This window comes from Nannobrachium achirus (genome assembly GCF_963921795.1).
Source record: "Nannobrachium achirus genome assembly, chromosome: 15".
Taxonomy (NCBI): domain Eukaryota; kingdom Metazoa; phylum Chordata; class Actinopteri; order Myctophiformes; family Myctophidae; genus Nannobrachium; species Nannobrachium achirus.
In genome coordinates this window covers 48,892,969-48,909,712 of record NC_137822.1, presented here as the reverse complement: position 1 = coordinate 48,909,712, position 16,744 = coordinate 48,892,969, and the positions used below count along the sequence as shown (strand labels likewise).

Sequence of the window (16,744 nt, the reverse complement as noted above, 5' to 3'; positions counted from 1 at the left end):
CTGTTGTTTATTATGCTATTTTTAATGGAAGGCATTTTTTAATGCAATCACATACCTTTAAATGTGCTATACAAATAAAGGTGACTTGACTTGTTCTTCATTTTGACAACAATACAACGTGTTTGCTGTGTTTTATTTAAATGACTTGACAACGTCTTCAAAGTTTGAGAAACACTTTGAGAAAACAAACAGTAGCCTAGAGCTGTATTTTAAATGCACACACACGCACACACACACACACACACACACACACACACACACACACACACACACACACACACACACACACACACACACACACACACACACACACACACACACACACAGTGGTAGAAGGGTGACCGTGCAGCAGTGTTAGAAAAAAGTACTCAAAATGTTGAAGTAAACTCCTGAGGTAGGCCTACTCCTGAATTGAAATTGACTTGAGAAAAAAAAAAACATTGTAGAGGATTAAAAGTAGATACACTATTGAAGGGATCTGACATGTAGTGGACTAGAAGTAAAAAGTATTGGAAATACTCAAGCAAAGTAGTACAAATACCTCAGAATTATACTTAAAACAGTACTTGAGTAAATCTACTTATAGTTACTTTCCACCACTTGCTGTGCAGTGACGTCACACAGGCAGGGGCGTCAATTGGGTATGGCAAGGGTTTTGATTGAAGACTATATTAGAAGTTTGCATAGGAAAAGGTACAGTTTCATGACGGTACAGTTCACTGGTACTGTGGTACAAGGTCTACTAAAAGGAGATCCATGAAAAGACTAAGCTTATTTCCACAGGAAACCATTAAAGTATCTCATATAACAAATGAGATGCAGGGTATGGGTATGCAGCTGCCATACCCTGGGTCCAGGGGGGGAAATAAAAGTTACTTTTAAATATAAATCCATGAATGTCTCTTTGTCTATCTGGCAACATGACTGGTGTCTTGCATGAGCGCGAAGGCGCGCGTTCAAGACACCAGTCATTTTGCCATACCTTAGCTTTTTTCTGCACTGACGCTACTGCACACAGGTAGGTATGTAGGATAATAACGCCTACAGGAACTTCAGTTCACACATTTATTTTCTACACCAGTTCAGACCTGACTGGAACCCAACGGTCACACCTTAACTGTTCTGTCTGTTATTTATTTACTCACAGGTTGCTTGTTTCTGTTTGTAAAACTAGCCTACTCACACAGCCTTTACATTCTATTCTCACTTTATTTTCTTTGTTTTGTTAAACTTTAAATCATAATTTTGATTTAAATCAATGATGATTCCACGCTGGTTTCTGCCGTTGCTTTTATTGTCCTGTTGCTTCATTCACGGCTGTGTGGCGAACACTGAAGATCCCAATGATCCTGGTAAGATCTGACTTTATATTCTTTTAAGTTATTTATCACTGTTACTGTTTGAGTCTTTCATGTAGCAGCTATCGTTTGGGTCGCAAAAAAACTGAGAGACAAAACAAAAGCCCGTAGAGATTTGTTGTAGTTGGGGAAAGGTAGGCTGCCGACATAAAATGCTCTGGAAACAAGACCGTTCGTTTCTCACCTCCGTCATGGATGGGGTTGAACCTGGTGTTGAGCAGATTAGCCCATTTGCCACGTACATCCACACAAACGTTCAAATGTCAAAGTAGAGTTCTTACTGAAGGCTCAATGATGTCCCAATATGATCCGCTTAAGCAGAATTACCCGTATCTTCCGTACTGTTTAATAAAAAGCATTTTAATCCGATCGGTCGCCATCTTCCTTAAAAGGTTTTAATGTATACAGAGTGCAGTACACCTCCCAACCGCTGTGGTCGCGTAGTTGAAAGTTCAGGAAAAATCCGAGAACATGGCCGTTGATCTGATTAAAATGCTTCTTATTAAAGAACACGGAAGATAAGGGTAATTCTGCTTAATCGTACCATGTTGTGACATCCTTGAGTATTCAGTAAGATCTTTGTTTGAAATGTGAACGTTTGTGTAGAAGTACGTGGCAAATTGTCTAAACTGCCCAACCACAGGTTGAGGTGGATCCATGTTTCAGGGCTGCTACAGAGACAACTCTGGGGTCCATTGTTTACTACAGGGTCTTCAATAGGGGGCCTGGGACACCTAGGGGGCCCTCAGAGTTACTACAGGAGGTCCTCCAAATCTTTGTGTGATAGGAACTTTATTTTTTCTACACTAACCACTGGAACAATTCTTCTATTCTATAATTGTGTTAGACTTCTTGTAAATAAATAATGCAGATGTTTAATAAGAATGTAGCACTTGAGAGCGTAAACGGGTCCATTTGGTTTCATTTGACCCTTTCAAGAGTTACAGATCTATAAGGGTCCATTTGGTTACCAACTCATCATTTATTATTTAGCTGGGGACCACCTGGAACTGAAGACTGAATATAATGTATGCTCTGGGAAAATGATCTGAAATAACAAATAAATAAAGTAGGATATACGTGATTTCAACATTCAGGATATGTCATCATCAGAGAATGTACCGGCTTCAACTTCCCAAAATGTATGGACGTCACAGGTTGTTGTGTGTTCATTTGAAGTATAATGTAGACATTGACCTTAAATATATAAAAACAAAAGGCAAATTATTATGTTTATTTGGCACCTCATTCATAAAAATAAGTTAAAGTTAAATAAATCAGTACATTTCTTCATGGAATTTATAAGGACATGACTTAAAATGGTACATTTTGGAAAGCTGAGCATGGAATATCACAGTGATGCATCATGAGCTGTAGTGACTGTACTTCTGTACTTTGATTACAACACAGGACTATAAATGAACTATAAAATGTCTAGCATTTAAAAGCAGATATCTTTGCAACGCTCCAGAAGCCACTCTAGTCTACCAGGGAATGACGTCATTTTATGGACAAGAACTCTTAGTCTTTGCTGTTGTAAATGTTTTGAGGTACAAAGGACAACTGCCAGGGCGGGAAAGCCATCAAATAACTTCTCTCACTTCTCACCCTTAGCTAAGAGAGAGATGAAGGGACCCCCACAACCTGTTCACTCTGTACTTAGTGTGCTCTTTTTTCCCCCCTCGACACCAAACGTCTTTGCCGAAAATAGCTGATCTACAAGCTCACAACGCCTCGCACTGCGAGGCGTTGTGAGCTTGTAGATCGGCTATTTTTGGCTAAAGTTTCTCAGAATATGGACGCTAGGGTTCAAGTGGTTAATATAAACAAGGACAAAAAAAGTTTCTATCACACAAAGATTTGGAGGACCCCTTAGAGTCCCGGACCCCCTGTTGAAGACCCCTGCTATAGAGAAAGCATGTTTTTGTCTCAGTTTGTAGACATTAAGGTTTTCAATGTGAAATTAACTTGCGTGTGTGTGTGTGTGTGTGTGTGTGTGTGTGTGTGTGTGTGTGTGTGTGTGTGTGTGTGTGTGTGTGTGTGTGTGTGTGTGTGTGTGTGTGTGTGTGTGTGTGTGTGTGTGTGTGTGTGTGTGTGTGTGTGTGTGTGTGTGTGTGTGTGTGTGCGTGCGTGCGCTATCCCTGCTCTGCCTGCACGTAACCGTGATGCATGAAATCTGTTTTATGTACACTTCTGCTTTGGCAGAACGTGTGTTTTATGTAAACGTATGTTTTCTCATGCCAAAAAAGCCCTTTGAATTGAATTTAATTGTGTGTGTCCAGATTGGAACAGGGGTTTGACGGGTGAGGAGGAGGTGAACGGGGTGAGGGTGAGCTTCAAGGACCGTAAGACCCTGGACAGCTGGCTGACCACCATCTTTCTGCCCGTCCTTTACATCGTGGTGTTCGTGGTGGCACTGCCAACCAACGCCATGGCACTGTGGGTCTTCCTGTTCAGGTAGGTTCATTATGCCAACCAACGCCATGGCACTGTGGGTGTTTCTGTTCAGGTAGGTTCATTATGCCAACCAACACCATGGCACTGTGGGTCTTCCTATTCAGGTAGGGGTGATTCCACCCACTAAAACTATGACGGAAAAGGATCGTCGAATAACCCATTTTACTGAGTAAATGGTGCATTTATATATCGCTTTTATCCAAAGCGCTTTACAGAGATTGTGCATTACATTCACCCATTCATGCACACATTCATACACCGGTGGTGGAGGAAACCATGCAAGGCACCAACCTGCTCACAGGGAACAATTAGGGGTTCAAAGTCTTGCCCAAGGACCCTTCGACATTAACTCAGGGGGAGCCCGGATTCGAACTGGGAACCCTTCGTGCTCTAGTAACGGTTTCTCTACCCCTGAGTAAAACCTCAATGAAATAAATAAAAAACTAGGGGCACCCGCTGGCCTACTGGTCCAGTCGCATACCATTTAGGCATTGCCACATAAGCATGGATGCCTGGCAGCGTCGCCGGTGCGATTCCCGATCCGGAGGACCTTTGCCGCATGTCACTCCCCATCTCTTCCCCCATTTCCTGTCAGTCTACTGTCCTATCAATAAAAGCATAAAAAGCCCCAAAAAACCAACAAAGCCCAACAAAAAACTACGATGGCTAAATATATTTTCGTCAACAAATAAACACCAGACTAAAATGTCAGGGAGGGACTAGTGGAGAACTAACTAAAAGACACGTCATTTCTTGTTTGGTTGCGCTCGGGCGGTGCGCTCGATCTACAAGCTCACAACACGTCACTCACGCGTTGAGCTTGTAGATCTGCAATTGTCAGCGTGGAACCAAGTGTAAAATCAGCCATTATGAGGATGCCATCAAAGTCTGCCAAAATGTGTATGTTTATTCAAAAGACTATGACTAAAACACTAAATGATACTGTCCTGTGTTCAGGACCCAGAAGAAGACTATATGACTATAAAACTAAATGATAATGTCCTGTGTTCAGGACCCAGAAGAAGCATCCAGCTTCCATCTACATGACTATAAAACTAAATGATAATGTCCTGTGTTCAGGACCCAGAAGAAGACTATGACTATAAAACTAAATGATAATGTCCTGTGTTCAGGACCCAGAAGAAGACTATATGAATATAAAACTAAATGATACTGTACTGTGTTCAGGACCCAGAAGAAGACTATGACTATAAAACTAAATGATAATGTCCTGTGTTCAGGACCCAGAAGAAGACTATATGACTATAAAACTAAATGATACTGTACTGTGTTCAGGACCCAGAAGAAGACTATGACTATAAAACTAAATGATAATGTCCTGTGTTCAGGACCCAGAAGAAGACTATATGACTGTAAAACTAAATGATAATGTCCTGTGTTCAGGACCCAGAAGAAGCATCCAGCCTCCATCTACATGGCCAACCTGGCGCTGGCTGACCTGCTGTTCGTGGTGTGGATCCCTCTGAAGATCTCCTACCATCTGAACGGGAACAACTGGATCTACGGGGAGGCCCTGTGCAAAGTGCTGGTTAGTCAAGAGAATACAGTCAAATCTGGGAATACATTCCTTACGTTTCAATACGTTTCTTCACCATTGTGTTTGTAAAGGTGTCTACTAGTAACACATCCCGCTAAGATTGAAATCCACTTTCCCCCAGGGGAATCTGTGACTAGGGATGAGACGATATGAAAATTTCATTTCACAAAAGAAATCACGATTTACGATATTATCGCGATAATCAAAATCCATTATCCTGGGGCGTATAAACATTTTCCAAAAAATAGCCCATCTACAAGCTCACCACGCGACGCGTGGTGAGCTTGTAGATCAGCTATGTTTTATGTCAGAACCACTGACATAGTAGTCTCTCAAGAACAGACTAACTGAGCTCCAGTTAAGTGAGAAGGACCTTTTCTTTGACGATGGCTGGCCAGATTGCTGACATAGAAACATAGGGTTTTTTCAAAAAACCTTAGAAGGTTTCAAAAGACGCTTATAGAATCGGGTCAAAATTCTAATTTTCACGATTTTACAAAAATAGCAGATCTACAAGCTCGCAGCGCGGCACCGAGTGCCGCGCTGTGAGCTTGTAGATCTCCTATTTTTCAATAGTTAAAGCATAAAATAATAATACACAATAATGTGTACCTGTTCTGAATGGGTTGTAATGACTCCTATCCCCTGATCAGGTGGCCTTCTTCTACGGTAACATGTACTGCTCCTGCATCTTCATCGCCTGCATCAGCGTGCAGCGCTACTGGGGCGTAGTTCACCCTCTGGCCCAGCAGAGGGGGACAAACCGCGTGGCGGTGGGCGTGTGCGTGTGCGTGTGGGCGGCGGTGTGGCTGCTGACCACGCCCCTCTACCTGTACGACCAGACGGTCAGGGAGAAGAACCTGGACATCATCACCTGTCACGACATCACCAGGTAAACTGCTTAATGTTCTATTGATTGGTAAGACTAGTTTAGTTTAGTTAGTAGTTAGTTTAGTTAACGCCTTGCGTTGTGAGGTGTTGTGAGCATGTAGATCTGCTATTTTCACAAGTTCTGCCTCTAATATTTGACAATTTGGCTAATATTTAATTTGTCATTTTAGAGGTATTAGAAAGTCCTTACATTGTCACTTTAGAAATGTTCAGATACCCTCTATACACTTAAACTTTATGTTGGTTTGTTTACTGTTGAGTGAGAAAACAATGTTGCACATTAAGTTAATCATCTGGGGACCCCCCCCCCCCCCCCCAGAATCATTTGGGGACCCCCGACCCACAGGTTGAGAACCACTGCTCTAATTGGTAGTTCTAGTTTGACTGATCATAGGACCACAATGGAAACCAGTCCCCAGGACATTTTTGTGTGTGATCCTTTTAACCTGGATGTGTGGCTGTCCTGCTGCTAGTCAGACATTAGGCTAAAAGGGTCTCATATGAGAACAACCTCACCCTGGGGGGAGAAGACAGCCTCCATGTGACCTCGCTCCCCCGCGAGGGGCTGAAGAGGAGTTTTAAGGTTTGACATGGAAATCCTACTTAATGTACAGTATGGACTTAATGACTTAATGTACAGTATTGACTTAATGACTGAAGCCCAGCGGAACTGAAGACTCTCAAAAGACCAGTAAACCTTGTAGTCCAGTCAATCTGAGGTTTGACCCAAAAGAAATTGCAATAGTAACGGTTCAAGGTTTTTTATGATCCTTAGGGTCATCCAAAAAACATGTTAAAAATCTTCCAAAATATTCTAGTAGACTGGCCTATTATCAGCAGCTGTGTCTCAGCGTCATGTTCTGAAATCTACAACTGGTGTTAGATCCAAGTTCTCAGGACTCACACTCAAACTATCAATAATAATGATATAATAAATACCTACTTCATCCCGAGGGGGAAATTCAGTATTTTCAGCCCAACCCAGCTGATTCTCTGCCCACAAGAAAGTAGAAATATAGCCGATCTACAAGCTCACAAAAGAAGTGTGCCCGTCAAATTCTAATTTCTATTTTGAATCCCGAGCCCTCTCCCCAGGTTGGCAGAGGGAGAGCAGAGCCCAGGATTAAAGCTTAGCCTTAGGCTATCGGCTCTGGGTGAAAAAAAATGGGGTTACAAAATCGTACATACAAATATAAAAGTATTCAATCAATCAAAAATCTAAATCGAAGCCAATAAGATAGGGTTCTCCAATTAGTTTTCCCCAAGGGCCAAATCATGTCTAGGGTACCAAGCCGAGGGCCACAACATTGCAGGGGGCGACGGTGGCGTTCCCGCTACTCCTGTGACAGTTCAGATATCGTCTTTGTTGGGTGAAAATCGTGTATGTCCAAAACCATTTATCATTTTAAAAATGATTTAAACTAGTGAAAACAGCAGATCTACAAGCACACAACGCCTCGCAGTGCGAGGCGTTGTGTGCTTGTAGATCGGCTGTTTTCACTATTTTTTTGTTTGATCAAGCAGAGCTTTACTTTGCGAAAGAACGTACACATTTTGAGATACGGGTTTTCCACCCGACAATGACGATATACTTGTGTTCTTGCTGCTCTTATACTATTATTACTGGGGTTCGTGGGGGCCAGACAGTGCGGCCCGCGGGCCGCCTATTGGGGAACCCTGCAATAAGATGTATAAATAACCATTGTATTCCATCCCCCAGGCCCAGTCAGATGCACATGGCTGCAGGGTACTTCCTCACCATGGCCCTGTTGGGGTTTGTGCTGCCCTCTCTGGTGTGTCTGGTGTCCTACACCCTGATGCTGAGGTCTCTGAAGAGCTCCATGAGCTCTGCTGCTGTTACCAAGAACCGACGCAAGGCTGTGGTCCTCATCATCACTGTCCTGGTCATGTTCCTGGTCTGCTTCACTCCCAGGTTGGTGTTGGTTCACTCGCCCCGATACCGGCCTATTTTGCTGTACTCGTCCCATATTGCTCACGGCAGCGCCAGATACCATTTTGTTTCATAGGGGCGGCATAGCTCAGGGGTAGAGAAACCGTTATTAGAGCACGAAGGGTTCCCAGTTCGAATCCGGGCTCCCCCTGAGTTAATGTCGAAGGGTCCTTGGGCAAGACTCTGAACCCCACATTGCTCCCGGTGAGCAGGTTGGTGCCTTGCATGGTTTCCTCCGCCACCGGTGTATGAATGTGTGTGTGAATGTAATGCACAATCTCTGTAAAACGCTTTGGATAAAAACGCTATATAAATGCACCATTTACCATTTATAAATATGTTGGTAACTACATATCAAAAGTCCTAAGACACAGTTTTGTGTGTGTTAGTTCAACTAATGAACAGTGTTTTCACCTTCTCTCACTCTAGGCATGACAACATAATTATTAAAGCATTGTATTTTGGAGCGCCACACACTATTTAAGCACTTGTACAGAAACTCAACTTACAGTATGGGTATTCGGTATTGGCAATTACTCAAATTAAGTACTCGTACTTGTACTTGGTCAGCAAAAAAGTGGTATCGGGACATCCCTAGTTCTGATAGCAAACTTTGATTTAAAATGTATTTTGCTCTTGAGAGTGTGTTCTTGGTGAGTACACCAGCGTCAGGGTTACTGAGGTTTGGGTTAGGTTTAGGCATTACTTACTTACTTAGGCCCATCGCTCCAAGTGGAGCATAGCATAGGCCATCGACGACTCTTCTCCATCCAGCACGGCTTTGGGCTGTCTTTTCTGCCTCTCCCCAGCTGGTTCCCTGTCTCTTCAGCTCTGCCTCAGTGTCTCGTCTCCAGGTGTTTTTAGGCCGCCCTCTCTTCCTCTTCCCCTGGGGGTTCCAGGTCAGGGCCTGGCGTGTGGTACTGGTTGCCGGTTTCCTCAGGGTGTGACCGATCCATCCCCACTTTCTTCTCAGGATCTGTTTCCCCACTGGCTCCTGGCTCCCTTTCCTCCAGAGTTCCTCATTTCTGATTTTGTTTGGCCACCAGATCTTAAAAAATGCGCTTCAGACAGCTGTTGATGAACGTCTGGATCTTTTGCAAAGTCTTTTTTTTTTTGTCATCCTCCACGTCTCTGAACCGTAGAGAAGAATGGATTTGACGTTGGAATTAAAGATCCGCACTGATATGGCACAGTTGATATGGCTATTTCTTTTGAGGCCCAGATGTTTTTCAGGATGATGAAGGTTGCTCTAGCTTTACCTATTCTGGCCTTGACATCACTGTCTGTGCCACCCTGTTTGTCTGAGATGCTGCCGAGATAGGAGAAGGAGGAGGTTTAGGCATAGAGGTTAACATTCACCAGCATCGGGATACTGGGACATAGAACAAATGTTATGTCGAACTATCGACACACTCCCGCTGAAAATAGCCGATCTACAAGCTCACAACGCGTTGCAGCTAAAACTAAGACAATGACACACTGGAAGGAGTTACTGTTGCCGTGTACATTTCTGACTAACAGAAGTATTCACTCTAACAGGGCACGGTGGCAGGTTGTAATGTTTCAGTATAGTCTAGTTTTAGTTCGTTTTGACACTTTTTTCCCCCCTTCTAATTCAGTTAGTTTTTAGAGCGGGTTTGCTACTTTAGTTGTTTGTTTCATACTTTGGGTTATTTGTCAGGCGCAGCAGGATTCAAAAACGTCAGAGTAGGGAGGCTTATGGTGTAATATAAAAACTCAACAAAAGATGCAATTTTTAAAATGTTGGCAACGAGAGAAGGGCATTTTATCTATAATTTCATTTAGTGTGTTAGTTTTGTAAATACAGTTTCAGCTAGTTATCATTCTTTATTATAGTTTTTATGTAGTTCAGTCAACAAAAACAGTTTTACATTTTTAGTTTGTTATATTTTAGTTTTATCTGTAACTAACATACCCTTGCCCTCTCCCTACAGTAACATCATGCTGGTGGTTCACTACTGCCTCATGCTGGCCGAGAAGCCTAACAACCAGTATGCTTTCTACATCACCACCCTCTGTCTGGCCAGTCTGAACTGCTGTGTGGACCCTTTCATCTACTACTGGATCTCTGAGGAGTTCAGGAACCACGTCAAGAACACCATCATCTGCAGGTCAGTGTTAAAGCCCCCTGTCCACTACAGCAGTGTTTCTCAACCACTGTGCCTGGGGACCTTTGGTGTGCCCCTGAGAAGGGTCAAGTGTGCCCCTTGAAACTGCTTGAAAGCCAGTATTGTATTTTATCATTTTAAAAATGATTTAAACTAGTGAAAACAGCCGATCTACAAGCACACAACGCCTCGCGGTGTGAGGCGTTGTGTGCTTGTAGATCTGCTGTTTTCACTACTCTTGTGAGGCAGCCTTGTATGATGAAGCAGGGCTTTACTTTGCGGAGAAACGTACACATTTGAAACTTGGAGATACAAGGTTTCTCCCTGACAGTGACTATATTTACACCCCCGTATCATGTTGGTGTGCCCATGGATTCTTGGGACATGAAAAGTGTGCCCATGCAGAAAAAAGGTTGAGAAACACTGGAATAAAGGGGCAAACCAGAACCAGAACCAAGAACTTTCAAGAACCTGTGAAATTCCAGGACCGAGTTCTGCTTAGGTTTCCATATAACCAGAACTAACCGGGAAGGTCCCAAAAAAGAGTAGCAGTGAATCAAGTTTAATTTGCGAGAATCTGCAGCATTATGCAAACGGCAAAATATTGTATCATTTGACTTTGTATCGAATCGTTTTGCAATGCAAATAATCAATACGAAGTACTTGGGCGTTGTATTTAGACATTTTAAGAGGGGCTGAAATTTCTAAAACGGTATTTTGGTGAAAATATCGAAAATAGTAGACCTCGGCTATTTTCAGTGCTTGATTTCTACACAGAGAGGGCAATTCTTTCAACATAAGATGCTGCATTCAAGTTCAGAAGAGTTTGGACAAGGCAATTCTCTTGAATGCTGCCTTCAGGTATGGCATGGAAAGAGGACATTTGCATTTATTTCACCATAGTAAAAACTGCATTCATGGTCTGGAGAGGGCACTTTTTACAGACGGATAAAAGGGCAGGGGCTCAAGCCCCCTGTGGGCACTTTTCCACCGGCAAAGAACCGATTCTGGTTCTTTCTCCCGCCTATGGGATGAACCAGAGGTGAGCTTTTCCACTGAGAACCGAGTTGGTTCAGAACCTAAAAGTTGGTTTGGAACGGGAACCACAAAATCCTTGGTTCAATCTGGTTCAATCTGGTGGAAACGCGTGTTTCCTAAACCCACCAGGATTGAGTTAAGACTCGCCTCCTTGCCAGACACATGGAGGGTGGATAAAGTCAGACCTAGTAAAGGCATGAAGACAATATAAAACTTGTAGGCTACTGAGAAAAGCCTGCATTTGCACAATGCACAGATATTAATTTGTCACTACAGTGCTCAAAATAAACTGTGCTTGAAAAAAAAAGAAAAAGAAAAATTGAAACTTACTTTGTACTGTGCTTTAACCCATTCAGGCCGGGAACACATTTTGCTGTTAGGGAGGGGCTTACAGTACATGTACAGTATGTAGCAACATATTTGTTTTGTAGGCTAATTTCTGATTTAGCCCTATTCTATAGGTTAGGCCTAAATGGGTTAAAAAGGTAAAACTTTGTAACTTTGCTATAGAGAAAAACGTACTGAGAAAGCTATTAATTTGTCACTACTGTGACAAAGTAGACTAGTATACACTAGTATACTGTGCTCAAAATAAAAACTCTTACTAATTATCAGTTAAATTGTTATAGTTTGGATATGGCTTTGGGCGTATTATGCTGCGTGTATTATTGTAATGGATCGGAAGGGCATAGGTACAGTATTGCTTTGCACTTGAGCGAGCAGCACTAACGTTCATATATGCACTTTCATACTTAAGATTATTGAGAGGGGCGCTTTCGGCGAGGCGGGTCTTAACTCAATCCTGGTGGTTTTAGGAAACACGCGATGGAAACGCAAGCTGGTTCGCGGCCGGGTTCGCAAGAACGAACCAAGGTTCCCAAGAAAGTTGAACGGCACTGGTTCTTGAAGCAAGGTTCTTTTGGTGGAAAAGGCCCCTAGCTGTGCGCGTGCCCGATGTATATGGTATGGCTGTTAAATGGTGTCATTGCGCCCCCTGTCTGCAGGAGCGTGCGGAAGGAGAACAGGATGAAGGTGTCGTTCAGCGCTCTGAAGACCTCCAAGAAGAGCAGTGGAACCTACACCTCCTCCACGGACAACAACACGCAGAGCACCAGCTGTTAGAGCACCGCTTCTCACAGCGCAGGGGTCCACCAGGGGGGTCCAGGGGTCCTTGGGGAGGTCGCGGTGGTCCTCGAGGGGGTTCCGGTGGTCCTCGAGGGGGTCCCCGCTCCCCAGCCAAATGAGGAATAGTTTAAAACAATCCAAGCACTGATTCGTACTTGTTTTGCCCGCGACATGCAAGCTCACGATGAACACAGCCGATCTAGAAGCTCATAAGATCTTTTGAGATGGGCGGGAGGGGGGCGGGGGGGTCCACGGCCAAAATACATATCAAAAACGGGGGTCCTTGACATGAAAACGTTTTGAGAAGCTCTGCTCTAACCATGAAACGTGATTAACGAGGGGTGTTGTTTAGAAGAGCGTCCGGTTGTGGAAGATCGGAATGTGTTTTAAACTTTTCTTTTATGTTTTTTTATTTATATTCTTTTAAATGCACTTTGAGTTGTTCCTCTACGTTAATTAATTAAGCCTGTCTGTTCTCGCTCCAACTCTGACACGACACGGTGACATTTTATCTTTATGGTCACCGTCCGGTGGAAGTCCAGAACTGTTAGTTTTCAGGAAATATTAAATAAATGATCTGTTTTCCAAATTGATCCACAGTGTAGTTATCAATCATGTAGTCAAACGCTCTTGTTAGTTATTAATACTTTTTAATGGTTCAGTATTCATGAAACCCTCAATCAAAAAATAGATCTACAAAAAACTCAGTGCGGCACTGAATGCCACGCTGCGAGCTTGTAGATCTGCTATTTTCTTTTTTTAAATCATGAACATTTGTGCAAATCTTTGAATATATCTTTTTTAAACATAACATTTGTAACTCAAGTATTTGCTTCTGGGGGGTCCCTGGAACAACTTATTTCTTTTTTTTACATGGGGGTCCACGGCCAAACACATGTACTTTTGGGGGTCCATTCACATGAAAAGGTTTGAGTACCACTGATTTAGAAGAAGGATCAAAATATTTGAAGACTTGCTCAGATGTTCAAGATCTTTTAAAAATAGCAGATTTACAAGCTCTCTATGCTGATATATTACAACTACAGTATTGGTGTGTAAAAAAGAAAGAAAAGAAAAAGGCCAATACGTTTAGAGATAAAAGGAAAGATGTCTCTCTTCTGTACATAAATTAATCCACTTTGTTTTATTTACCCAATTGAAGTCTCTTTCCATTTGTTTTGGTGCCATTTTGTATTGATTTTACTACTTATTCAACTGGACGTGAGTCTGGCTCTTTATCATAAAACCTCTTTTTTCATATCTACACCAAATCTGTTTGCCACAAATAGTCGATCTACAAGCTCACAACACGTTGTGAGCTTGTAGATCGTATATCTTTTAGGCTAAAGATCCCAGAGCAGAATATGGATGCTGTGGTTGAAGTGGTTCAATGTTAAATCGTTTACATACAGTATTGTTGTCTGTCAGGTCGCCATGGTTACACAGGTTTATTATTTTATAGCTGATTTCATGTCATCGCGCTTGAAAAGTGGAGAAAGGACGTTGTTGCTGATTAGTTTTTTTTAACGACACAAGCATGTTGTATAACGCATAGCTGAATCGTTTTACTTTGAAATATATGTATATATTTTTATATTATGTTTGTATATTTGTGATATGGTTATGTTCTCTTCATAATAAATGCACATATTTTCATTGTTTTATTTTATGGTTATTGTTGTCACGAAACAGATTTACAAAAAAATTTTTAAGGTAAAAGCTCTATATGTGACAGTAATCATTGCTTAATAGTATACTATAGAGCAGGGGTTCCCAAACTTTTTTGTCTCAGGGCACCCCATAAATATAGCCGATCTACAAGCACACAACGCCTCGCATCGATCGGCTGTTTTCACTAGTTTTGTGTGACAGTCTTGTATGATGAAGCAGGGATTTGCTTTACCAAAAGCCACATTCGAAACTTGGAGATACAAGGTTTCTGTCCGACAGTTAATTTAGTGATTATGTTGCGAGGAAAACGTTGAGATAATAGCCATTTTGGTTAGAACTGACTGAAAATAACTTTACAATGATACTAAATATTTTTTCAAGTGTCCAAATAAATTCCAAATATTTATCAAATGATCTTGCGGCACCCCTGGACTGTCGTTGCGGCACCCCAGGGTGCCCCGTCACCCACTTTGAAAACCCATGTTGTAGAGCGTGTGTTCAGTAAACTTTTTACGCTGCTGGAATTTCATCATTTTAGGGTCAAGGCCACTTGGTGTTGTCCATTTACTGAGGGATCAAAGGCCAAACGCCAGGGCAGGAAGGCCATGAAAAAGAAATGAAAAAATGACATAGAAACATAGGTTTTTCAAAAAAACTAAAATATTCAAAGACAGATTTACATGACTTTTCAAAGATAGCATATATACAAGCTCACAGCTGTGCTGTGAGCTTGTATATATGCTATTTCTCACTTGTTAGAGCACATGGGGGGCCCTGTGGTGAATCCTTGTACCCAGGGCCCAGAATTTGGTGCAAAACCCCTGTCTAATTCTTATCTAATCAGGGTTTCCACACATTCTTTACCAATGAACTTTACCAAAACTTTTCCAAAACCTTTCCAGAATATTTAACCCAATTTCCAGGACTATATAACAATCATTCAGCGCAATAACAAGTCGCTTACTCCGATGTGAAATGCCCAAAGAGTGAATGAATGACTGTCATTTGCATGTCATTGACAGATCAGATCAGATCAGATCAGATCAGTGGTGTGGTGTCACTTTCAGCACAGTGGTGGGAGGGGCTGTGTGTCTACTATAACAACACGTGTGAATGAATGATCTGTCGTCAACTTTGACCACAAGACTTTAGCATTCATAGCTTTCTGATCATGTCTGTCACAGATTGGCATGTCTATGATTTCAGATGAAGTCATTTGACTATAAACTCAGCACAAAAAGAAAGGAAACTTGACTTGGGTCCATTATATCTCCCCTTTAATAATACCAATTTGTATTGTGTTTTAAGGCTGGGACTTTAACTGATTAATTGCGATTAATTAATTACAGAAAATTAACGTGATTAAAAACATTAACACATTTTAATCACACTTAGTTTTTTCACCACAGAACCTTCAGTTTCGGGCCGATCATAGCGATGCACCAACCAAGAAGAGACAACACAACGCAAAAGGGAGAAGTAGCCGATCAGAGCGTTTTGCTTGGCCCAGTGGATGCGAAATTTAGATTTAAAAAACTCACTCGTCGATTCACTCAAATGTGTTTTACTTGAAAAGAAATGCTTCTCAGGTCAAATATCGATGTGCGATTAAAATGTGATTAATTAGTCACAGAGCCTGTAATTAATTAGATTACAATTTTTTATCACATCCCAGCCCTACTTTTGTATCATATTTATCGTTGATTTGTTACCTTTACACCGAGGTACAGCTTGTAAGCATCGGGCATTCGAGGTATGAGCTACACAGCCAAACGTGTGGGTAGCGTCGACCAAACTTTTGCCAAAATGGCTTGCAATATACTGTTCTGCTGGCATAAATTTACTCACGTTTGGCTGTGGTGCTCATTCTACGAATGCCAGATGCTTACAAACTGTACCTCGTTGCAAAGGTGACGAATCAACGATAAATATGATATACAACACAATACTAATTGGTATTAAAGGGGAGATATAATGGACCCAAGTAAAGTTTCCTTTCTTTTTGTGCTGAGTGATATATCAGTGAGTCAACCTGCGGTGACAGTTACAGTCCCTGTGTGGAGGAACTGTCTTTAAAAGAATTATTGAATGCTTTAACCAGTGAAAAATAGCAGATCTACAAGCTCGCAGCGCGGCTTGTAGATCTGCTATAAGTCATGAAAATGTGTGCAAATCTTTGAATACAAAGCGAACGTTTGTAACTCAAATTTTGCTCCTGGGTGGTCCCTGGAACTAGATATTTTGAGATAGGGGTCTGTGGCCAAATACATATCATTTTGGGGGTCCTTCACATGAAAAGGTTTGAGAACCACTGACATAGTAGTCTCTCAAGAACAGACTAACTGAGCTCCAGTTAAGTGAAAAGGACCTTTTCTTTGACGATGGCTGGCCAGATTGCTGACATAGAAACATGGGTTTTCAAAAAAAAAATCTTAGAAGGATTCAAAAGACACTTATAGAATCGGGTCAAAATTCTAATTTACACAATTTTTCAAAAATAGCAGATCTACAAGCTCGCAGCGCGGCACTCGGTGCCGCGCTGTGAGCTTGTATATCTGCTGTTTTT

At 42.0% G+C, this 16,744-nt stretch overlaps 1 protein-coding gene across 1 annotated transcript; it reads left to right on the top strand.

Annotated features, from left to right (window-relative positions):
* Window positions 1-1,261: 1,261 nt before the first annotated feature.
* On the top strand, window positions 1,262-12,504 carry LOC308299914 (proteinase-activated receptor 2-like; the record flags this gene model as incomplete). Its single annotated transcript, XM_080743692.1, has 7 exons — window positions 1,262-1,352; window positions 3,641-3,815; window positions 5,220-5,364; window positions 6,027-6,265; window positions 7,985-8,197; window positions 10,171-10,347; window positions 12,387-12,504. 7 exons carry the CDS (start codon window positions 1,262-1,264, stop codon window positions 12,502-12,504), a joined length of 1,158 nt encoding a protein of 385 aa, XP_080599818.1.
* Window positions 12,505-16,744: the final 4,240 nt, after the last annotated feature.